Source organism: Lethenteron reissneri, chromosome 36 (genome assembly GCF_015708825.2).
Source record: "Lethenteron reissneri isolate LAM-NWPU_2019-01 chromosome 36, ASM1570882v1, whole genome shotgun sequence".
Taxonomy (NCBI): Eukaryota; Metazoa; Chordata; class Hyperoartia; order Petromyzontiformes; family Petromyzontidae; genus Lethenteron; species Lethenteron reissneri.
In genome coordinates, this window is record NC_083814.1 from 1181339 (window position 1) to 1206947 (window position 25609).

The 25609-nt window shown below is 46.1% G+C and overlaps 1 protein-coding gene across 1 annotated transcript in view; it reads left to right on the forward strand.

Moving 5' to 3' along the window:
* The first annotated feature begins 4720 nt into the window (after nt 1–4720).
* The window catches only part of FHAD1 (forkhead associated phosphopeptide binding domain 1), a 49635-nt gene continuing 28746 nt past the window's right edge, over nt 4721–25609 (forward strand). The window contains 18 exon segments of the mRNA XM_061566316.1: nt 4721–4790; nt 5859–5965; nt 7846–8055; nt 9240–9360; nt 10022–10168; nt 11041–11129; nt 12450–12677; nt 14337–14460; nt 15377–15516; nt 16310–16387; nt 16952–17056; nt 18376–18483; nt 19435–19518; nt 22309–22440; nt 22857–23070; nt 23335–23405; nt 24243–24446; nt 24536–24607. Of these exon segments, the coding sequence (XP_061422300.1) occupies nt 4736–4790; nt 5859–5965; nt 7846–8055; nt 9240–9360; nt 10022–10168; nt 11041–11129; nt 12450–12677; nt 14337–14460; nt 15377–15516; nt 16310–16387; nt 16952–17056; nt 18376–18483; nt 19435–19518; nt 22309–22440; nt 22857–23070; nt 23335–23405; nt 24243–24446; nt 24536–24607 (2289 nt within the window). The 5' untranslated portion in view covers nt 4721–4735.

The following is a 25609-nucleotide window of genomic DNA, read 5'->3' on the forward strand; positions in this document are numbered from 1 at the left end:
ACCCTTCGAGCCAATTTTTTCCATTATGTAACTGAGTGTGGCATCGACCCAGGTGACCCAAAATTCCCTTCAGGAGTGCAAACATGGGTGCGAGTGGATGCGTGATGTGTCAAGACCTGCCGGGTGTCCGATATGTGCCGACTTGCCCGAGGGTGCCGTGGATGCACGTCCGGTGGAGGAGATGGAAGTCGGCCCGACGGGAGCTGAGGAGGTTAAAGTCGGCAGCGGCAATTCCGGGCGAAATGGCCTCGTCGACCACACTTGAAACACGTGGCAGCCGCCGCCCGGCGGTCGGTCGCCCCGGTCCCCCGCTCGTGGTCGTCCGGCCCCATCACGCTGCTCGCGTGGCCGGCATTTTGGAACCCAGCGAGGAACAGCAGCCATCACCTCGTTGTCGCTGGAGTCGTTGGAGCCGTGGACGACCCGATGTGGAGCCCATCCCAACGGTGGCCCGTCTATCTCAAGATCTCCTGTCCATGCAGTCATCTGATCTCAGCGTTTGAGGTTGAACTTGGCATCCAAACAGCGCGCCGCCCATCGAGACGTTAGCGGTTCATGGCCGCACACCGGTAATGAGATGTTAAGTTCCTGGGCCAACTCAATCATTTTGGAAAGGATGAGAGGATCCAGGAGATCGGCTGACGAATCGGGGTAGGCGGCCATGGCAAGCGCCAACAGCGCCCCTCGGTAGGCCAAGGGCGAGTCTTCCGCTCCTCGATGGCGCTGCATGAATTTCCTGGTAGCCGCCATTGGCGGCTCGTAGAACTCCGCCATTTCCGTGAAAGCGTCACGCAGCGTCTTTTTCTTACTCGCCGGGATGGATCGGAAGACTGCCAAGGAAACATCGTCCAACAGCGTGGACAGAGCCTCCAGCGCCTCTGCCTCCGTCCATCGCACCGACCGAAAGACTGACTCGAACCGCCACGTGAACGCGCTCCAGTCGCCCCCGGCGACAAATTCTTTAATTTGAGAAAGACGATGGCCGCGGTGAATATCCGAGGCCTCAGGCGTCTCCGATCCCACTCCCCGCGTAGCACGTGGCTCCGTTAAGATGTCGTCCGGCGGCCGCGTGGCGGCTGCCCCGCCCAAGATGACGTCCGGCGGCCGCATGGCAGCAGCCCCGCCCAAGATGGAGGCCTCCCCCTTCGTGGCAGGAGTAATGGCGGACGGCGTTTCCCGCTGAAGATCTTGGTCATCGGCCCTTGGGTGAGTTCCACGCGGCCGACCGAGGGCCGCTGATGACGTGACCGCCATTACAAGATTTAGCAGGATCGCACGGAGTGACTCTATCTGCTCCGCCACCCCTCGTCCGCAGCCGGAGACGTCGTCTCGCCGGCCTGTCGTCGATGCGCGGCGTCGGGGAGAGTGGCAGACGGCAGTAGAGGACCCGTGGCTCCCAGCAGCTCGTCCTCGTCCGCCTCGACATCTTCCTCCGACGGAGGGTCCGGTGGGTTTCTTTTCTTGAGGTGCTTGGACATTTTCTAATAATCGTCTAAACGGTCTCAAGAGACACTTCTGACACCAATGTAGCAAAGGTCGTGGAAGCGACTTCTGGAATCCGGTCTTTATTTGTCTTTCTTTACAACACTCCTTCACGCTGCTGACAGACAGCGTGAGAGGGATAAAGAGAGAGAGACACGCGCGGCCACGTGGCAGCCTGGACACCCGCTCCCGCGTGGCCTCTCACTCCATTCGTTCCAGTTCTGACCACGTGTTGTTCGTCTCTACCCCTATTTAATACCCGGGTCACGTGGTACCTTTCCACCAATCCTGGTTAGCCTCTATGGAATCTTCTACACTCCATCGTAGGCTCCTGGGAACACGCCCCTGACTCGTCTCCCCATTGGCTGTGGCTAAAGCCAGCAGAACCAATCCTCTACTTACAGATGTCACCTTCCCATTACGTCAGGGCCATGCCCCTAGGCTTCCCCCCATTGGCTATGGACCAGGACCGGCAGAGCCAATCATCGTGACGAGTTGTAATCAGTCAGCAACCTGGATATATTTTATGCAGGAAATTAGTTTTCAAATTTAGATAAACGCTTGTTTCTAAATGTGGAGGAAAAATCTGGAGGACCTGGATGCAAAACTACGCGACCATGGGGAGAACATGCAAACTCCAAATATACAGCAGGCGTCAGGATTGGGATCGAATGCACGACCTCCTGTATACCAGGCGAGGGTAGTGAATATCTCGCCACCGTGGCGCCCCTTATCACGAGCCACATAACCTTCTCATGATTTGTCCCATCATCATCAGACCCATCATAATGTGTGAATTATTTACGTTCATGGCGGGAGTTGGATCAGATTTGAGCAGCTCATCGCGTGAGTTGCTCACTGCCCACCTCTGTGAAAGGAAATAAATGCTCAGCTGCGGCTCAACTTTAGCACAAGCACTCTGAGCCAGTGGTGGAAATTCGTCATTCCTATGTCGAGGCAAGTCTATTCATAGGACAACTGTATTAACCCAGGAGGGATGATTCTATTCTTGTGTGTGGCAATATGTCCAGGACCTACATTAAATGTCGATGTCTGCTCGCCACAAGAGGGCTTCAGAGAGGGTCTGTGTAGTTATTCCTTTTCTTCCTCTTTTGAAGGAGTGCAGACGACTTACTATATGGCTTATAGTTTGGGTTGCATGGCCAAAGTCGCACTGTGCCTTGTGTCTTTAACTTTCCATTCATGAAGGAGATGTGCGAATCAGCCTGTTGATGTTTTGATGCGGTTGATGATTTCACCAGTGGTGAGTGGGTGGGCGAGTGGGTTGGTGAGTAGGTGCGTGAATGATTAGGTGAACGAGTTGATGGTTTCACCAGTGTATTCGAGGAGGAATGTCGAAGCCAGGAAGTGGGTGTGAAATGAGGCGTTTATTCTGGATGATCGACATTGTTCCGCTTTGTTTCGCCAGAGTTCTTCTGGATCTGGGTAAGATTCCATGATGGTGACAGCAGCGTGATCCCAGAAGGGGGATCAGGGCTTGAGTAGTCGGCGGTGAGGAACATTGCTGAGGCCTTGGATGATGGGTAGATGGTTATCGTTGGCTAGAACACGTGTCAACTCCCACGCAGTTTGCGTGTCTTTGCAGATATGTGGTGGCAGAAGGTACACCAGAACAGGAAACCAGGGGATTGATTGGTGTCAGTTTCAGTGTTCCGGTTATGATATTGCAATTTTCAATTATGCATCTTGCAGTTTTGTGTATGAGGTCCTGGACTGGGCCACTGAGTAGATCAGTGAGAGTAAGGATGGGCTCAGTCAACACCCAACCACCTAGCCAATAATACAAACATAAATTAAACACATTGGCTTTTGCGATTAAAACTATCATGATTGATTTTGCGGACAGATCGCCGCTTGAGCAAAATGCCAATGTGTGTCATACACCCACCTCCACCAGACACAGCTACACAAAGTTGGGACGTGAACAAACGCGACAATGTTCAACGTCGTACCCAAATTGTAAGAACTTGTGATGGGATCGCTCTCCAACACACCGTTGCACTAAAGCAATAGCAACCGACGCGTTTGTTAACGTGGCAACTTTGTTTATTTGGCTGTTGGATAGGGGAGGGCGTAGGACACACTTTGACATTTTGCTCACGCGGTGATCTGACCTTTAGAGTCAATAATGAATCGTATATACATGGACAGTACAATCAAAGTGAACAATGTAGGAGCGCGTCACGGAGCAGAGGGCTGAAGGAGTGGCGTGGTGGCTAGGAGATGTTAACTACCTCGCCTGGTGTGGAGGAGGTCGTGGGTTTGTTGTCCACCCTGACGCCTGCTGCTGCTGGATATTTGGAGTTTGCGTCTCTCTCTCTCCGTAGTCGCGTGGATTTTTCTCGGGGTCCTCTGGTTTTCCTCTACATTTAGAATCGACATCACCACGCATTTAGAGTATTTGGCTGCTGCTGTACATTTCCACGCGATAATAAGCCACTTCGCTGAGCTACCGTTTGTGTGATTGGCAGGTCGCTTCTAAAATAAGTAATATTTAAACAGCTTTAATTAAATGCACCCTACTAGTAATGGAAGAACTGCAAGACTCCAGGAAGTGGCCACGAAGCTTGCCATAACGTAAGGGACCATGGACAATTAGACCCAAGCCGAAACATAACATGTACATTAAAAATATATATATTTATGATAGAATATAGTATTGTCATCAGTATGACATAAGTATACCAAGTTTGCCGTCGATACCACATTGGGAAGTGGGTTAAAATTGAGTTACAAGATTTGAGAATACAACAACAGAGTGAGTTGAATAAAAGCGTGTAAAACAGCTACATCGTTCAATGGGCGTTCTTTACCGTGTAAAATAAAAGTATTGTATTCATGGTTTAAATGACTGCACCGCATAAAAACGTCAAATTAAATGTGGGTGTGCACCTTACCACGTGGGCCTTAGCTGGTTAAAATTAACAATAGTTTAGTTTGACGAGTTTGTTTAGTTTTGATTTAAAGCTTTCGTGACTGCAGGGATTCATGTGCTTGGTTCTTTCGGTAAAGTCACGTAGAAGGGAGAATTGTTTTATTTTTATTATTTTATTATTTCCCTTCTACGTGACTTTACCGAAAAAACCCAGAATATGAGTTAATGAGTTTGTTTTTGTTTAATGTAGAGTCGTCGTCTCCATGGCGACCCCGCCCGCTGTGACGGCTGCGGGGGGGCGACCCGGAAGTGACGAGTCGCGAGGTCGCGACGCTTTGCCGGAGCGCGACGGTCGCCATGGAGACGCGTGGCGCCGTCTCCATTGCAGCAGCAGCAGCGGCAGCACGGGGTGGTAACACGGCGCAGCGTGACACCACAATAGTGTGACACAACAACAACAACACAGTGTGACACAACAACAACAACACAGTGTGACACAACAACAACACAGCGTGACACAACAGTGTGACACCACAACAACACAGTGACACAACAGCGTGACACCACAACAACACAGTGACACAACACAGCGTGACACTACAGCGACACCACAACACAGTGTGGTGACACAACAACACAGTGTGACACAACAACAACACAGCGTGACACCACAGCGACACCACAACACAGCGTGACACCACACAGTGTGGTGACACAACAACAACAACACAGTGTGACACAACAACAACACAGCGTGACACCACAGCGACACCGCAACACAGCGTGACACCACACAGTGTGGTGACACAACAACAACAACACAGTGTGACACAACAACAACACAGTGTGACACAACAATAACACTGACACAACAACAACAGGAGGTTTGTTGAGCCCGTGGGTGGCGTCCCGTCGTCCCACGGGATCGTTCCGCTGGCGTAGCCACGAAAGCCTCACCGAGTCTCAAGACGCTTTTATTCAGAGGCGGGTCCTGTCGAGTTTTCGCAGGAGGGCGGTGGGGCGATGTGGCCGTGTGGAATCCCAATCAAGTAATTGATTGGGATTCCACATTATTGCGGGTTGTTTAGTTTTGGGAGAAAACCGGAGCACCCGGAAGAAAACTCGTGCAGAACATGGGGAGAAAATACAAAGCCACAAAAGCAGATCATTTCTCTCTCACCTGATGACGGACGCTTGTGTTGCGACCGAAACGTCGTGTTCTTTTTGTTATTTCTTCTACCTACGTGACTTGACCGAAATAACCAGAGAATGGATTCCTGCAGGCGCCCGGGTGAAGATCGAACCCAGAATTTCTTGCTGCGAGGCGCAAGTGTTACCATTGTGCACCACTATAGGAGTAGGTGACATAGGCGGGTGGGTGGCGCCACTGAAATTCAGTTCAGAAACTTCCTGCGGTGCCCCCGCTGCTTGAGAATGAGTTGAGTGCACATCGGTGTTGGTGTGTTGTTGTTGTGTCAAGCTCGAGGAGAGATGAAGGCGTATCTGAAGGGAGCAAATGGGATGCTGCCTCTCTCGCAGAAGCCCATCGGAGTGGGCAGTGGTGCTGACTGCCAGCTCCACATACAGGTACATATCCGAGCTCCGTACACGAATGCTCGACTTCGTTTCAAACTCATTTACCCAGGTATTCATCACGTATTGATCCCTGCAGCCATGTTGAGGACTCGCTCCACCTGGCTCATTCATCTCATCCGCATTGTGTTAACCACCATACTCCAGGTCAACACTTTTCTTTCGTTTTTCCAAATTTTGAATTTCTTCCCATTGTCTTTTATTCCCAAGCTGTTATAAATTCCTTAATTCAACTAATGTGTTAACTCCATGGTGGCGAGATGTTAACTTCCTCACCCAGTCTTCTTGGTTCTTTCGGTAAAGTCACGTAGAAGGGAAATAATAAAATAATACAAATTAAACGTCTTTCCGACAGACCTGTTCTTCACCTGAGGACGGCTGCTTGTGTTGTGGCCGAAACGTCGTGAGAATTATTTCATTGTTTTATTTTTATTATTTTATTAATTCCCTTCCACGTGACTTTACCGAAAGAACCAAGAAGATGAATCCCTGCAGTCACAAAAGCTTTAAATCGAAATTTTTCCACACCCAGTATTCAGGAGATCGTGGGTGCGATTCCAACCCTACCGCATGTATATTTAGAGTTTGCATGTCTCTGTCCCTATGGTTGCGTGGATTTTTCTCCGGGCCCTCCGGGTTGTCCCTCCACGTTTAGAAAATGCCTTTAGAGTATTTGGCTGCTATACATTTACACATGATTAGCCACTTCATTGAGCTATCATATGTGGCCAGGTCGCTTCTGAAAAATAGATATAAAGCTCAGTGGTCCTCACCGCAAGTGTTGTAGTTAATGCAAACATGATCCCTTGTATAAAGCTGTCAGTTTTGTTGCCAGTTAAAGGGTAAGAACCTATTACTATATCTTGCTACTGGCAAAGGAGGTCTCATAATGGGCCTCACCTGGTAAAATAAAAGTAGTTTCGTAAAATAAAACTAGTATGTTACAACTTTGATAGTGTTATTTTTAGACGTAAAACTTTTGTGACTGCAGGAATTCATATTCTTCGGTAAAGCCACATAAATAGAAAACAAAAAATCAAAAAATGAAAATTAAATTAAAATAATGAGATACATTAGCGCGTTGCAACTCGTGTTGCTTGCACAGCTCTTTCACCCGCCCACTCACTTTGGAACCCGTATAAGCAGCTACATTTGTCTCCTCTTTTCTCTCCGCCTGATGAAGACCGCTTGTGTTGCGATCGAAACGTCATGGGTCTTTTGCTTTTATTTTTAAAATTTTATTATTTTTAGTTTATCTTATTATTTTTTATTTTATTTTTGGATTTTTTGTTTTCTATTTACGTGATTTTACCAAAAGAACCAAGAATTTGATAGTGCTGTCCGTTGCTGGCCGTTTGACGTTTCGGACCTCTGGGCCTGTGCTAAGCAACTGTGCAAAAACATGATCTATCAGTGGGACACCAGTGCTAACTCCAATGCTCTGCCACCACGAACATGTCTTGCCCAGCTTTATTGGGTTATCTCTCCTCTTCTTGGTTCTTTCGGTAAAGTCACGTAGAAGGGAAGTAATAAAATAATAAAAATAAAACATAATTAAATAATTCTCACGACGTTTCGGTCACAAAGCAAGCAGCCGTCCTCAGGTGAAGAACAGTTCTGTCGAGAAGACAGAGTCTGAATGACAACCCCAGGCTTGGAGCATCTCTGTCACTGAGCACGTGTGGGATGAATGAACCTCTTAGTCGTAGCTGGACAGTTTCTTGGCGACCAGCTAGATTTGTGTGGATGGCTGTGGCCAGACAAAAGCGTTTCAAACAGCAGGGGGCAGCTTAACAAGCTGCTGGTGGAGTGAAGCCACGATGCCTGTCCGATGCGGCGAGTGGGGCGGGCGGCGTCTGTCTTTTGTGGCGCAGGGCTGCGACGACACAGAGGATCGCCATGCTCTGCTGAGGTTCAGCGCGGCAGATGGCTGCTTCGTTCTGCAAGACCTCAACTCCGCCAACGGGACGTACGTGAACGGCTGCCGTGTGCAGAACGCCACTGTGCGCCTGGCTCCCGGAGACACCATCCGCTTCGGGGGCTCCCCTCACTCCTACTCCCTGGAAGTCCCTGCAGAGCCACAGGTACCGCTCACTTTCACGTGCTCGTAGCAGACCGAGCTACGCATACGGATAACAGACTCTGAGCGCAAGGCACCACCGACGTGTCACAGGTATGCGTGACAAATAGCGGCGAAGCACGCTGTGTTCTACAGAATTATGCAATGCATACAGGAACACGACGTACGCAATTGTAAAATGTCCACGCCTATGACCAATGCTCACGATATTGTAATGTCTCAGAAGCTAAGCATGGTTGAGCCATGATATTACTCAGATGGGTGACCACCATACATAACAGCTATTATAGGATGTATGTATGTTGAACTTCTTCTGCACAGTACATAGCCAACCGTGATAATCAAAGGATGTGGGGGCTTACGTAGTGGGCATTGCGGCAAAATCCATTGTTGTACTGTTCTGTGCTATGAAATATATGCTGCCCACCTTCACCAACATAATCTAACCAGTATTGTGAAGTATAGTCATATAGCCCCATGACCTACACATCGTAGGGAGGTGCTATTCCAGCAGTGGATCAACCAAGGGCTATATATGTGCATATACTTAGATAGGTGTCCTTAAGCCATGCATGTATGCTTTACATGCAAAACTCACACAACCAACACAATCTCTTTCCGTGACACGATTAAAAAATCTACATTAAATCTGAGTGGTTAGTCTTTTAAAATCATTCTACATGCAGGTGGCTAAAGTCAAGGCTTAAATTAAGGAAGGGGTACCTGGAGGTGAGCTTTACTAGGATACCTGTTTGTAGGAGAAGGAATTGGTGAAGTTGGACAAGAGATCAGAGATGGTCACGTTATGGAGGCTGTGTCCTTCAGATGTCAAATGTTGAATGGCTCGGTTAATGAGGTTGGCAATGTTTGCTTTGCCTGTCTGCCAGTCGTCTCTGAGTCTCACCATGTACATGGCAGGGTGTTTTATATGTGAGATGCAACACACCTCATTGGGTGTGGAGGATATAATATAATTATGAGAATGATTAATGATAGAACAAATAAGAACTCTTCACAACGTATATTCTAGTAACTGATGAAATAATGAGTGACGTGTTGTGTGTGTGTTTATTTATTCTCATAAGTGGATGACTAATGTGTCAGGTGGATTCTTGTAAGTGAAGAATGTGCGATGTGCAGAGCTTACTGTCGCCAGGTGTAGTGATGAGTAATGCCGCACGTGTGCAGGTGTGTTGCCCTCCAGTGGGCCACAAGCAAGCCTGGTCTGGGCCCATTACTGTGCTGCAGGAGGCTCCAAGTAGTCCTGTGACTCACCCTCCTCTACCAGTACTCGGCAGTCCTGCAGCTAGTACGCACCTACTACCAGCATCTTCAGCATCGCACACGCACCACCACCTTCTAGGCAGAGTATTCAATCACGCCTTTACTATGCTCATTGCTGGCCTGTGGAACACTGAAAAATAAATTGTTACCAGATGTACATTGGAAAATCTCAAAAACTTAACATTTACAGGAGATTAGCTGCTTTCACTTACTATCTTCATGACAATTGTATTGATGGAATTGGGCAGAAGCTGAGCAGAGCAATGTGTAAGAGTAATAGTATGCACACTAGTTTTTTTCTAAAGCGCAAAAAGCACGATTATAGCCTTAGGATATTGGTGCTGCCATTATGCCTTGCATGTCACGTGGTATCACCATACTGCGTGTAGGATACAGACAGCTATGTTTTAAAATGCACTCTTTTGAGTTGATACTCTCAAACAATGCTTTTTGCATTATATGTTCAGTATGATGATCTCACATGGCACGCTAGGCATGATGAGAAGACTGATGTTACAGTTAAAGTTGCTCTTTTTGCTGTCTATAGATCACTTTTTGCATGTATAATTATTACTATCTGTTCCAACCTTGCATGCACTTTTTTGTCTGATAAGTTTGTCATCTTGACAGAGAGTGCTTGAAGCGGTTTAAATATCTCTGTGGTTTGTAAACACGGATTCTTTCAGATAGTGCCGACACCAGAAGCAACCCCTGGTCTCAGTGGAATCGTGGATCAGGAATTCCTCACCCACCACAGAAGCCTCGACCCCACAGCGCAGGCAGCCGGAGGCTAAGCTCCTCCATCCACAGCCCGACGGCTACTGCGCCAGAGGGTGAGTCACACGGAGCCACGGCTGCCAGGAGGATGAATGATAATAAAAGAGTCAGGTCTGGCACCTCATTGGTATGTTGGCAGAAAGCCACAATTTGTAACGTTTTGGTGGAGAAATGAAAAGTTTAAATGTTTCCAAACAACTGCACATCAAAATGGTTCCGTGAAGAAATTTTTTAAACTCACCTTTCCACTGCAGAAACAGACAGGACAAGACTGAGGTTAGGCCTGGGTTCGTAAGGGTCCGAATTTCCTTTGGTTCATCAGCTGTGTGTTTTTCTCTACATTCACATTCAGTCGTTTGCCTGTGCAGACAAGTTCCATGGAATTGGTACGGTCAATTTTGCCTGCTACACTGGGTTTTACATAACTAAGCGTATATATTAGATCCTGTTCTGATGTGTACAACGAAGCACGGAGACACTGTCTGACCCAAACATTGTCTTAACAATCATCTTATTGTTTGACTCATACAGGAATGGGTAAAGGTTGTAAGTTGGTACATTGGGAGCATTTGAAAGTAGATCCATGTTCTTGTAACAATTTCATGTTAACCCTTTCCCGTTCCAAGACGTCTGCAAGGTGTGCGGTGGCGTAGCGCCGTTGTTTTTAAAGACATTGTACTCACCGCAGCGAACTTTCGCGACACGATCGCTGGTGCCAAACTGTGCCACACGCTCTCCCGCACGGCATTGTGGGAGCCTTAGTATATCTTCCGACCTGAAGACGAACGGATAACGTTTTTTTATTTTAGTTTTAGAAAAAGGGAAAGTTAATTGAGCAAGCATTAAGATGCTGGCTGTAGCTGCAGTCGGAGTGCATTGCTGCGTATACTTGAGACTTACAGTTGTGTTCCTACAACTATATTTGCAGACAACTGGAGCCACTGTGACGGATACAGCCGAGTAAACGGCGATCCCGTCGCCATCCAGTGCAGCTCGGAGGCACTTTTGCAACAGAAGGTTGGGGCCATTTTTTTACATTGCTTAATTAAGTATAAGTTTGGTTTACAAACACTGTGTATAGACAAATTGGATTTTGATTCATATTATGAACCACACCCAGCATACACTATGGATGTTTTCAATTCACCATGTCAGTGGCCACATAGTCCAAAAAAAACACTCAAAAAAATGTGTATTGGCATCGGTGGATGTCACTGCATATCGTGTGAAGCCGGCCTGTGTGAGGCACGACACACGCCGCTGACACCATCTACAGCACTGTAGTGGGAAGGCTGTACCGGCCCTAGTGGGGGGCCGGTTGGGATCGCCAATCGAGGATGGATGGCACTGCACTTCACGTGCAGTGCCAGCCTCTGGAGGTTAGGGGGCGATAGTGCCAGGGACGGTGCAGGGGTTCACAGGGGGCCATGGCACTCCGTATGAACCCGGAGGCCTAGTGACCAGAGGTACCGGCCAAGGGGCCCCAAAAGAGGATTCGTTAGCCCGGAGGGACTACCTCCTTAGGTTACCTGGTGGAAGGGGCAGATACCCCTTTGTGTTAGGGCTTTTGTTATTGTTATAATAAACGTGTTGCCTCCAGAGAAGTCTCACTACAAATGTAAACAAATCGAGTCAAGTGTGGGAGGATGTACCAAGACAGCGCGTGGCTGCATCTACCCTCTGGCACCACAACCCCTTGGGTCCCTCTTGACAGTCGCAGTTGATGTGATACAGCCACGTGGCCACAAGGCAGTGGCCGCCCCCAACCTCCTTCCGCCACCCACGACGAGGTTTTCTAGTTCTCTAGTTCTGAGAGTGGGCAGGCTCAGCCAGCGGAAAGTGAGGAGCCACACGTTAAACCTGCTGTAGTAGGCGTTCCCATATAAACACATTAAATACTGTCAACACTTTAGATGAAATCAACTTTTTTTTAAAAATCCCATTCTTGTACTCTACTTCTATGAACCCAGATCAGATAATCTCTAAGACGCACATGGCGTGTCACAGCGCTGATCCTGCAGCAGATTGACAGGGGCTGTACACGTTCATGCTAGATTAAAAACTAATTTCTTTAAAACTGCTTTTTGTATTTAGTTTATTGTACTCCCCCCACACCTCCAATTATCACGGCTGGCTACATACGGTGCGAAAGAATTTCAACAACATACGTGCCCACTTATGCATCCACACATCATCTCGAGATAATGTGTTTTGTATATTTTCGTGTGTGTTTATAGACATGCCGTAAAACCAAATTGCAATGTCACATGCAATTCATGAGATGGCTGGCATACCTGCGCAGTAGCCTAACAGGGTCCTGGATGTGCCACCCTGCAGGAGCAGCAGCTGCTAAAGCTGGGAGATGAGGTGAAGCGCCTGCTTGTGTTTGAGGCTGAGTCAAAGCGTAAAGATTTGGTCATCTCGACCCTGAGGGATGAGACGGGGGCACTGAGACAGCAGCTGACACAGAAAGAGTTGTGGGCAGCTGAAAGGGATGGCACGCGACCGGCCCTGGAGAGAGAGCTCCACAACAGGACGCAGGAGGTCAGAGTCCTGCGGGAGCAGGTAACTCGGATACATCTCCAGTGATGATACATATGGAACAAGAGATACATATATCGTTATGGCATGTTAACTAACGAATTAACTATTTTTTTATTTTACCAGGTAAGGCCTACTGAGCTATTTAGCTCTTTTTCAGAAGTGACCCTACCACAAATGATAGCTCAACGAAGTTAAATATAAGACAGCCAAATACTTGCACGTTGAGTCTAAACGTGGAGGCAAAAACCCGGAGGACCTGGAGAAAAATCCACGCGACCACGGGGAGAACATGCAAACTCCAAATATACAGCAGGTGTTAGGGTCGGGATCGAATGGATCTTGTCACCGTATTATTGAGCACCAAAAGAGTGCAAGCCCCAGAACGTGTGCATGGCTGCAGTGCGTGTGCGGGTACCCCCAAGCATGACCACAAAGCCCGTGACCGAATCACTCCGAATGCGCCCAATCTCATCCGATCTCGGGAAAACCTTGAAATGTAAACATCTCAACAAGGCAACAATCTGGTGAACTGCTTGGATCCAGCAGAGTGACCCGAGGGTCATAATGTGAGAACATTGAGAAGATAATAAACATATCAATAGGCACATGTGTATGTACTGTATTGATAATTATTTACTTTGGGATGTTCATGTGTACAGCCCTTGTGCGGGTCTTGCAGTTAATTGACCATAATTCACCACGCTGATCAGTGCGAGTTGGTGAAGGTAGGGAGCATAGATGTTGGAGCATACATTACAACAATGGAGTTTTCTGTACTGTCATCTGCTGCCCACCATGCAGCCTTGCAGCAGCCTATAAAAATCTGTTGTGCATTGTGTTTGGCCATCCAAGTACTATCCACGCTCAACTCTGCTAATCTGAGATTTGATGAGATCGGGTGGATTCTGGGTAAGTTAAGGATAGGTGTCTATGTTGTACAGTGGTCTCTCGGTTTACGATGCCATTGATTAACAATATTTCGATTAGCGATCCGCCTCCTATAGGATCCCCCCATTGTTTCTATTAACGATACATTTTCGATTAACAATATGTTTACGATATCACGCGGTTCCTGCCAATTTCGGTAAATCGGAGCGAAATAAAAAATAGTTAACAGCACTCCTAAGAGGACCCAGCAGACCTCAAACAATAAGCGACCCGCCATTTTATGAGCGTTTTGAGAGCAACTGGCTTTCAGATTTTCAATGTTTGATGTGCGTTGCTTATGGAAACAGCTTTATTGAATACTTAGTGTATTTTTTACTTAAAAGTTAAATAAGATCAATAAGAAATGCCCCTACATTGAATGTGGAGAAAGCCTAATGTAAGAATTTTTATTTTATGCTCTTTTTATGCACCTTTTTATGCTCTTTTTATTCATTATTAACCCGTGCTTCTAATTACGTTAATGCTTTAATATGTTCTTATAACGTTTATTTATTAAAATAGCGTCGTTTAATATTATAAACTATGTTTTTAGGATGAAAAAGGTCCACTTCCGATCGTCTTTGAACAAATTGAGTCTTGAACATGTATTTCCTATATTCGATTAATGATCATTTCAATTAACGATGGTTTTTGTGGAACCAATTAATATCGTTAACCGAGGGACCACTATATATGAATGTGTTTTTCCTTTGTCCATACACGTTTGAACCTACAACAACGGTGATGTTGCAGCTGAACAGGCTTGAGGTGGGCTCTAGCGAGGTGCTGAATCACACGGCGAGAGAACGCGATGTGGACGTTGCTCATCTGAAGACTGAGCTGGACAAGGCTTGCAGAGACCTGGCACTGGCCAAAGGTGCGGGGGTGTGTGGGGAGTGGCATGACGCTACTGGGCAGTTGGGAGATAGTCGCCCTCCAACAGCAGCAGAGGGCAGAGGAGTGACACTCACAACAATGAGCGGAGCGACTAAACCAGAGCAAGTTGGCACCATAGAGGGCACCGGTTGTGCATCTGCCAGTCAAATCAGTCAACCAATTGCACCTGGGTCTGTCCCGTGAACTTCTGCCAGCGAGCCTCTGGCACAGCACGTGGCCTCAAAGTGCACCTAGTCTGGCACAAGCACCGTGGTGATGTCACCGACCACTTAGTGGCGAATGACGGTTGTTGTTTTTTGGGAACGGTAGTGTAGTGGTGAGCGCACTGTGCTATGAACCTGGCGACCCGAGTTCGATTTCTGCTCCTGACCAATAACAGTGGTGAATATTTGAACCAGTCATGGGCATCCCCTAAGTCGACTCAGCCTCAAAAAATGGGTGTGATGTGTAAACACCATCACTGGAGAGACAAAGGCGGCCGGGCGTGGTGTTGGCCACCCACTCATGTGTTGTGCCGGCCTTGAAAGGTGGTTACTAACAGCACTTGCTCCAACAGTCTGTTAAGGCGATGCTGCATTTGTGCACGAGGGGAGTAGAGTGAGATGAGAGGGGAGAGGTAAACAGAGGCGAGTCTATGGAGTATATTGAAGATGGTGACTGTGATCTTGAATTTAACCCAGGACTAGATTAGGAACTATTGGATGGAAGAGGTGCGATGTGGTCTCATTTACGGTTGCAAAATCTGGCAGCAGCATTTTGGATCATCTGGAATTTGAGAGATGGAGGGCCATGGGGAGGCCGTAGAGCAGAGGGTTGCAATAGTTGAGCCAAGATATGATGAAGGCGCGGTTGTGGAGTGTCTGGAATTGTTGGAATACGCGTGCTGCACGTGACAGGGCTCGTGACGAGCCTGCAGCGCGAGGCGTCGCAGCGTGAAGAGCAGCTGAGGAGGCTGCACGCCGATCTGCTGAGCACGCAGAGGGAGCTCCGTGAGAGGGAGCAACAGCAGCAGCCACTGGCTTCCACATCTGGCAAGGTGCCTTACACACCCTCACTCCGGTGGGCTTCTTTGACATGTGAGAAGGTCTGCTTCCAGTTTTAGTGGTCAGGTTGTCACTTTAAATACGTGTACGTTATTATTCGCGTTTAGACCAACGGTACAAACTAGCAAGGCTCGTGGAAGAATACCGCTGTGGAGACGGAGCAATGAAATCACCGAATGTGCAGGTGTTAGTTGGATTGTTGCATTGCGATACTGTAAGAGATGGTCAAGGCTTGGTGCAGTATTCATCCAACAGTGGATAATACAACAATCAGGACATTTCTCCTGAATCAAACACCTGTCTCGTCACACTGCAGTTGGCTTGTTTTTGTAAATTGGTTCACGCATATTATCAAAGATCTCTCCTGCTAACACAATGTGTCTCTTAACATCCTTCTCACAATCCTCTGTAGTGCTGGACCAATTCACCTGGAATGTACCTGATCTTGACAGATCTCGGAAGCTGAGCGATTTGTGCTTGGAGAGTGCTTGGACGAGTAACCACCAATGCACAGTAGTAAAATCCATTGTTTTACTGCACTTGTATGAATTTTTTTTCTATGGTCCTCCCTTCATTTATCGACACTGACCAGCATGGTAAAGTATGGCAAAATAACCCCCACGACTTGCACGGCACAGGGAGGCCCTCATCCAGCAGTGGATTGACAATAGGGCTGTACCTTTACAAGTGCAATAAGTGTAGATACAGGATGTCAGTGAGATTTTACATTGGCAGAACATTCAATGTGATTGTTGCGTGTGCGTGCCGTTGTGTGTGGGTGTCCAGTCTCTCATACAGAAGGAAACGCAGAGACTGGAAGAAGCGCTCGCAGCCAGAGAGGAAGAGGTGGAGTCGCACAAACACGTAAGTGTCGGGAGGCTCTTGAGTGCACGTAGATGCTATTGAAATTAAAGTATTCTATATTCTTTGGTTCTTTCGGTAAAGTCACAGAGGTGAAAAAAAAGAAAATCGCGACGTTTCGATTGCAACACAAGCAGTCATCATCAGGTGTGACAACCACAGCAAGACATGTTTTACTGAAGTGGGAGAGATGCCAGGGTTAGGGCAGTTAAATAAGTCAGAGAGTGGAGGGTGGGGGGGAAAGGGAGGGGGCGAATGGGGAGAGGAGGGCGAGCGCTTCAGGGATGCGGAGTGCAAAGAAGCAACATGATTGTTGCCAAGATAGATGATGGCGCCCAAAGCAAGATAGCCGCACTGCTAAATGCTGAGGATGCAATTAACTCGGTAAAATAGACTAGTACCCGGTAAATAAGATGGAACAACTATGAACAGTTAAATTTTACTTGGTTAATAACATCTTTCCAATGATTGCTCAATTTGTATCCATCATCTCGGTTGAAGTTATGTCAAGTATTCTATTGAAGTTCAAGTATTCTATTGTATTATGGCCACTGCATTATCCTCCAGGCCATCAGAAAAGTGGAGTTGCGGCTGAGGGACATGGAAGTGGAGGTTGAAAACCTCAAACGGGAGAAGGAGGACGTTGCCAAGTGTCTCTCGCAGGAGAAGCAGGTGCTCTGATGCTCTCCAAGCTGGTTGCTGTGGAACCTGTATTCAATGATTGCCACCGCCTCCTGCTTAACCTTTGTGTGCTGTGCTCTCATCCTAATCTGACCATCACCGCCGGGCGGTGGTGGCACACGCCTCTAATCCAGCACTGTGGAGGTGAGGGTTGGTTGATCGCACGAACGTTGTGGAACTCCTTTCCCTATGGCATCCAGGTGCCTTACCCTGGCTCGCCAGGAGGAGGCGGCACGGCAAGTTGACTAATCAGCATTAGTTTCCATCTGTAAGTGGATAGAGTGTTATTTGCCCTCTCGTGTGCATGGGTTTTCTCCGGGTGCTCCGGTTTCATTCCACATGTAAACAACTCATTAATCGGCTGAAAACAATAACATGAAAACTCTTCTGAAAAATAGTCATATGATTCAATGTAGCTTTTGTGGATAAATAAGTAATTATAATTATTACTTATGTATGTTGAAATTCTTTTGCACCCTATGTAGCCAACAGTGCTAATCGGAAGTGCAGGGAAAAATATATAATTATAAAAAATTATTATACACCTCTGTTAATTTGTGCTATTTTGCTTTCTTTCTATCTTGTTTCTGTTTCCTAAAAATAGTTTTAAAGCATTTACACACATTTATTTAAACTGTTATCAAACATTCTCCACCATACACAGCATGATCAATTATGGCTATGGTGTATTTCGTGTGATCCACCGTAATTCGTATTCCTAATGCGCTTATGCATGAGCCTTGTGGAAAGGGGAAATCAGCTTCGCTCTCATACATGCTTAAGGATCGGAAGTAAAATGTGTGACAAATGGGAAAATGGTTTAATCACAGTCGCCGCAGTGGACGCCATTGAAGAGACGTCTGCACCGTCTCCTGGCTTTGCATTACGTCAACTGTGATTGTGCATACAGGGACTCCTCTACTTACGAACGAGTTAGGTTTCAGAGGTCTGTTAGTAAGTCGATTTGTTCGTAAGTCCAACTTTACTCCTCTCGATTCCAAACATGTTGTACGGCATGTACACTAAACACAGGGAATGGCTTTCAAAGTTGTATAATCTCCTGTAGATGCCACAGTTCTTTATGTTCTGCAGATTCAGATGCCACCACCGCCATCTATTGCACGGCGGTAGAACTTAAACTCTCAATCCGAACAGGCAACTGCACATAAGCACAGGTTTGTTCGTATCTCTGAAAGGTCGTAAGTCGAATGTTCCTAAGTAGAGGAGTCCCTGTACTGACAATGTGTACACTCCCTGACAGGTGACAGGCTAGGAAGGGTAATCCTTGTGCTTTGTCTGTTTGTGACCAGACACTTGAACGTGTGCAGGAGGAGGGAGAGAGGCTTGGATTGCAAGCGCAGGAGGCCTCGCGGAGAGAGCGACTGGCTACCACCCGGCACCAGGAAGCTCAGCACACGGTACAGCATGGAGCTTAGTACCAGTGCTGAGGCTCACTTGCTCACATCTCAAGGTTGCTCAGCTGAAGAGAGCAGCGCACTGTCTCTGGCTGACCATCTGCAAGTCCAATCCCAGCCCCTGTTCAAACTCAGGCTCAGGAAACCTTGCTCTTCTCCTCTGCCAGACTGTAATTTCTGTCGAATTTTTTATTTTATTACAAAAGTAACCCCTTGATATGGACGTGCTATATAATCGCAGCTTTTGCATATCCACGATAATTTTATTGAGCAATTTTTTTTATTTTACGGGGTTGTATTTTTTATTTTAAATATTTGCAAGAAGTTGTGCGGCGTGGGGATGGTGCGGATTGTGAGAGCATGAAGGTTTCCCTCTACACAACGCCACTCTCCCTCTCAGCCGGCCTTTGTCTACTGCACTGTTTACATGCGGGTGCTTTCCTTTACACGTTTTTGGAATTACATATGGCACTGTAGACATTGGTTTATTTATTCGTTGATATTTGCACTTTTTAAATATGTTTAAGGTCATCATTATTAAAGGTAAGTTAATGAACACAACACTATACAATATATGTATTTATTAATATATACATACGGTTTATATGTTTAAACATAATATATGTTTATGCCCCCTAATCCTAGTTTACTCATAAGCTGTAAGTATTAATATTTACGTATTTAATATTCGCGCCACGTATCCCCCGCGAATATTAAGGTTTTACTGTATAGAGCATATGCTTTTTGCCATGTCCCACTATTTGGTAGTGTCTTAAAACTAGGCTGCATTTTGATTTGTAAAAAATATAATTTAGTTGAATTCGAAATGTTGCTCAAATATTGTTGGCGAAAGGTTTCAATTTATTTTTCTACTTTGTATGTTGAAACTCGTTATGTCCTACAAGGGGGTGAGCCAAACGCAGCACTGCATGAGAGTGCTGCCATGTTTTGCAGCTGGCCGAGTTGCGTGCGGTGCTCGTGCGGCTTTTGCCCTCGGTTTCGAACACAGAGCTCCCACCTGAGCCGGCCATCAACCAGGTGACACGAGTGCAGCCCAACACTTGCTCAGCCCAACACACATTGCAGCTCAATACACATTGCAGGCCAACACAGATTGTAGCCCAACACATTACAACCCAACACACATGCATCCCAACACACATATAGCCCAACGCGTGCGCAGCCCAACACACGTGCGGCCCAACACACTGCAGCCCAAAACGTACGCAGCCTAACACACATTGCAGCCCAACACGCACGCAAATCAAAGTGTTCCCGCACGCAGCTTTTGTTGCATTATTCAAATGTTGCATGGCGTCCCACGTTAAACACTGCAACTTGGTTGCTTTTGTTATAGAAATGCGGATCCACACTTTGTGAGCCATTTAACTCATTCACGGCCCATATCCTCTGACAGGACCCCCAGTATGAAGAGGGTACTTCAGAACTCTGTGCTTGGCCCTATTTTGTTTTCTATGTATGTCAGCAATCTAGGAATCTCCAATCTGCACTCTTGACATTCACCTTTTTGCTGATGATACAGCCCTAATGGCTTATGGAAGTTATATGGAGGAGTTACAATAGCATCTATAACAGGACTTTGCCCATGTAATTATCGGGCTGCCTCAAATCTGTCTTGTCACCTAAGCATATCGTGGCTCTGGACTCGCACCCTATTGAGCAAGCTGACAACTTTAAATATCTAGGAATTGTCATGGTTCCCTCCCTTCACTCCCCCTCTTTACTTCCCTATTAAACCAAAACACAAAGCTTACATGCACAATGTGTGTGTTGGGGTGGACCTGTACCGAACCTTTTTATAATTCAATTGCACTATTTATGACTCACATGTGTTTCTATTACGACCTTTAAATACCTCGTTTGTTAGTGCAATATTCCTTAAGGACCCTGATCTCGCTATCTGCAATATCAATGTTTTTGTCTTCGTGTTGTTGTTGCTGTGCTCACGCACCTCGGATCTCCCTTGTAAATTAGCCATTTAACAAATAAAATAAACTTAATACCTCTGTATAAGTAAGTGTGGGTCAACAGTCTGAGAAGGGAAATTCAACATGTTAAAGAAGCACTGCAAATGAACAGTTACAATGATGCTAAAATTTAACCCGTAAAAACAAAGTTTTTCACTATAAATCCTTTATATGCGTGGCGGCTAGAGTCCTCTCGTCCTCTTGCTTGATATGGCTGCCACCTATGGGTCAGATGATTGCCTGGCAGCATTAAGCAATTGGTAATTAAATATATTTTTTTTTTCCTAAAAAGTGTAAAATTTTGCAATTTTTTTTTCACGAAAATTAATTGTCATGCACAACGAGTCTGTGTGGAAAATGTCAGCTCGATTGGATCACGGGAAGTGGGTTAAAAAACGACCGAAAGATTTGCACGGTCGTAAGCGCGCAAGCAAGCGAACTTAATATAAAGGATTTAAATAAAAACGACCGAAATTGCACGGTCGTAAGCGCGCAAGCAAGCAAGCAAGTGAACTTAATATAAAGGATTTAAAAATCAGCAGGGCATTGAATGCAAAAACAAAATCAAATGACACGAGCATTGAAACTGCCCAAGTACCGTGCATTGCGGGAGTAACTGATCAACTAGCAAGATGTTTGGAAAAACAAAACATCCTAGTCAGATTTGGCACGGTACATAAAATACAGAAATTAATATCTGGTACAAAAGATATATTACCGAAGCTATCAACAGAAGGTGTGTACAGGATTAACTGCACGTGTGGTAAATGTTATGTTGGGCAAACAGGACGAATGATCAGCACGAGACTAAAAGAACATCAGAGAAATATTAAATTCTCCCAAATACAACTGTCAGCAGTAGCAGAACAAACGTGCCAACAAGGACACTCAATTGATTTTGATAATGTTGAAGTTCTGTGCAAAACTAGCTACTACTGGCCAAGACTAATGAGAGAATCTATCGAAATTTAAAGAAATAAAAAATAATTTTAACCGTTCGGATAACTACCGCCTTAGTGCTGCGTGGAAACGAATAATCAAATAATACATTGTTTAAATGCATGCCTATAAAGGGCAGCATACTTCAATAGGGATTACCGTTGGTAGGGATATTTTAATAAACACAATAGACAGGAAGGAAAAGATCAAAGGGCTCGTATAATGCACATGCATAATGTACGTTGACTAAGTAATCCCCCCCACTTTACACAAGAGTGCAGAAATGTGGTCACCACATCTACACCTCTATATAAGGAATGCAACAGACTTCTCCACAAATTTGGCTGTCGTCTGATGAAGCTAGTAGTAATTCCTGGCGAAACGTCGTACTCAGATTGTAAATGTTGTGGCTTGGTGTGCTGTACTAGTGACGAATTGGCATGTTCTGTTTACGTGACAACCCTTACTATATAGCTGTGTCGGGTAGTGGTGGGTTTTAACACCATATTTATATATTTACGCGATGTAACCCAAAAAAACCTGTATTATGGATATTCAGACAACACAGGTTTTCACAAAATTATACTTCATGAATCTAAATGAAAGTTCAGTATGTTTTGAGCAACCTTAATAGTCTTTTTGAATATTTGAGGATACACATATAGTATAAACGGGAGTCATAGTGCAGCGGAGAGCACACTGCGTTATGAACTTGGCAACTTGACTTCGATTCCCAGTCACAACTGACATCGGTGATGAGTGAAATCGATCTTGGGCCTCATCCTCTTCAAGCCAAACCAGTGTGGTGAAACACGGTCAAACAGTTTCCATTACCAACATGACATGGTGAGGCCTTCCAGCAGTGGATTGACACAGAGGCACTGTGTCGTATGTTTGTCAGGTGGAGCAGCAGCTTAGTCGGATCGTGGCGCGAGTGGCGGAGCTCGAGGTTGCGCGGGGTGGCGCAGCAGAGGAAGAAGAGATGTGGCGGGCACACTGTGCCAACCTGCAGCAGGCCCTCGTGTCTATCCAGGTGCTCCGATGGCACATACCAATGGCAGACGGATGGGGGGGGGGGGGGTAAAGGGTGCTGGCGAGGGATGGTATGAACAGCTTCAAGCTCTGATGACATCTTCAGCTTGATCTCTGCAAGAAGGAATCACTTTAGTGCAAATATTGTGAGAGTTATGTCATGAAAGTTATAAATTGCAAGATATGTTTGTGTAAAACACGTGGTTATTGGATGTACGTAGCAAACTGTGCTCATCAGAGGTGTGGAAGAAGGACAACAAACTAAACATGAAAAGCAGTTCTAAAACAAATGTTCAATCTAGATTTTGAAGTGGATAGCTCCAGTGGCTTCCTAATATCGGAAAGAACAGCATTCCAGACGGCCGCAGAATTGAAAGTGTGAGGTATCACGTACCCTTATTGCGTGCACCCTGGCAGGCTGCAGCGGAAGGTGGCGCCGGCGCCGATAACAGCGATGGCCCCCTGGGCACGAGCATGTGGGAGCTGCAGGCGCTGTCTGTAGAGGGGCCTGCCGCCTCGCTGCGGGATGCCCTGTGCACACTAGTGGGCGGCCTGGTGTCGTGGCAAGGGCACGTGCTCTCTGCCCTCACTGACGCCGGAGTTCGTGCTGAGGATTCACGCACGCCTGATGGTGATGACTGTGCACCGTTGTTTTCCTCTATATGACAATTAGCAGCACAACCAGAGCTCGAAATAGCCATCATATTCATTTCATCATAATAATAATCAACGTAATGAGGAAGTGTCATTCGATGTGAACTGTCATAAACGGTTTGCCAGACGTGCTTCGCATCCCCTGATGTACCCCATGTGACTGTAGGCTTTGATAACTGTGTTTGTGACAAATACTGTCTCTCGATCTCACCACCTGTGCCGATCTTCTTCCACACTCCAGGAATAGCAGCTTGCATACGAACATTACACCAACAGTGCCAGGAGACTACAAATCATTGTAACACCATCCAGGTAAACACAGCCTACATACACGGGGCTCGCTGTGAATGGTGTACGCACACACATGCAATGTTTCTGTTCATTTATGGTCAAAGCCATTTTTTTGCACCAAGATATTTTGTGTAATTAAATGCGTTTTGATGCTATTCATGAAATGTAAGGCATTTCGTCATCATTGTCCATTATCATGAGCCATTGGTTATCCACTGCTGGTTGAAGTCCCTCGATGCCTAGATTCATTTCAGGCATGTGAACTGATCTCAGAATATGATCTCACCCCTCCATCTAGGCAGTAATCATCCTCGGGAATGTTCCCTCTTTTGGCCGCCATTCCATCCCCAGTCTTGTCCATTTGCTTTCATCCCTTCGAGTGATTGGTCCTGTCCAAACACACTTTTTTTTTGCGTGCGGAAGCCTGACAAAATGTTAACTTCCTCACCTCGGTATGCAAAAGGTTGTAGGTTCGATCCCGACTCTGACACCTATATATTTGTAGTTTGAATATTTTCTCTTTCTGTGGTTGCGTGGATTTTTTTCGGATCTTCCGGTTTTTCCTTCCACATTTCGAAACATGCTTTTAGAGTATTTGGCTGATATACATTTGCATATGATAAGCCACTGTGTTGAGCTATCATTTGTGACCAGGTTGCTTTTGAAAAAGAGCTACATAGCCCAGTGTACCTTACCTGGTGAAATAAATATAGTTGAAGTTTTTAGTTTTCGTTCAGCAATGTATAGATCATGGTTATTGATGATGATCATTAAACAGTGGTGTTTATTGAACAAAATGTGATATTATGTGGCTTCCTTAGTTTTGCTTTTCCCACCGGTGGTGTACATTCTGAACAGCTGGAACTGGCGGCACTGCAGGAGAAGCACGAGGAAGAGGCGCGGACTCGAGAAGAAGAGAAGGAGCAGAGCGAGCGAGAGCGGCAGGAGCTGGAGAGAGCGCACGAGCAAGAGCGGGAGGGACGGCTGCAGCGGGAGATTGAGCAGAGACTGCAGCATGACGTAGAGGGCATCAGGGACCAGGCTCGGCTTGAGATCCAGCAGGTGTCTTTCTTAGACATCTTCAAAGAACAATCCCCACTTTGATCTTGTTTGTGTTGTGTCTCAGCTATGTTATGCGTGTCTTCGTGCAGAGAGAGGAGGCTGCGACTGCCTGCCAGAATCGCACCCAGGAGGCAGAGGCTGAGCTCACGCAGCTCCGGACGGTGAACGCTTCTCTCATGCTCTGTGCTGTCTTTCCCCTTGCCCTGGATATAAACACAGATCTGGTGCAAGGTTATCGTGACCCCTGTCTCCACAATAGGCCCATTATTAACATCCCATTGGTACACAACATGTACTGACTGTTGTTTTCTTCTTCTTTTTTTATTAATATATTTCACCTAGAAAGTCCCTTGAGAAGGAATATCTCTTCTTGGTTCTTTCGGTAAAGTCACGTAGAAGGGAAGTAATAAAATAATAAAAATAAAACAATAAAATAATTCTCACGACGTTTCGGCCACAACGCAAGCAGCCGTCCTCAGGTGAAGAACATGTCTGTCGATAAGACAGAGTCTAAATGACACGTCTTAGGCTTGGAGTGTCTATTTAAGCTGTGAGGGAGGAGGAAGAGAGCCTTGACAAAATAATTTGTATTTTAAGAGGAATTTAGTAAATACAAATTCTTTTGTCAAGGCTCTCTTCCTCCTCCCTCACAGCTTAAGTAGACACTCCAAGTTTCGATTTAAAGCTTTCGTGACTGCAGGGATTCATCTTCTTGTTTCTTTCGGTAAAGTCACGTAGAAGGGAAGTAATAAAATAATAAAAATAAAACATAATAAAACAATTCTCACGACGTTTCGGCTACAACGCAAGCAGCCGTCTTCAGGTGAAGAATGAGACACTACCAAACTAGGAGCTTATATATAAGCTGCATTGGGGGTTGAAGAGCGCCTTAACAAAAAGAATGTGCATGTGAAGAGGAATTTAGCATATTCATGGAAAATGCGTAGGCGTTGGGCGGGGGGGTGTCAAAGTCATATTATGCCCATGCATTATGCAGGATCAGCAGCAACCAAGGGGGGTGCAGGGATTAGCAGTAACAAAGGAAAGGAATGTTAATGATATGTAGCTGCAGTTACTCAACAACCACGTAGAAAACTAAAGTATAAACTACATAAAAAACTAAAGTATAAACTGCATCGCACCATCAGTATACTTACTATACT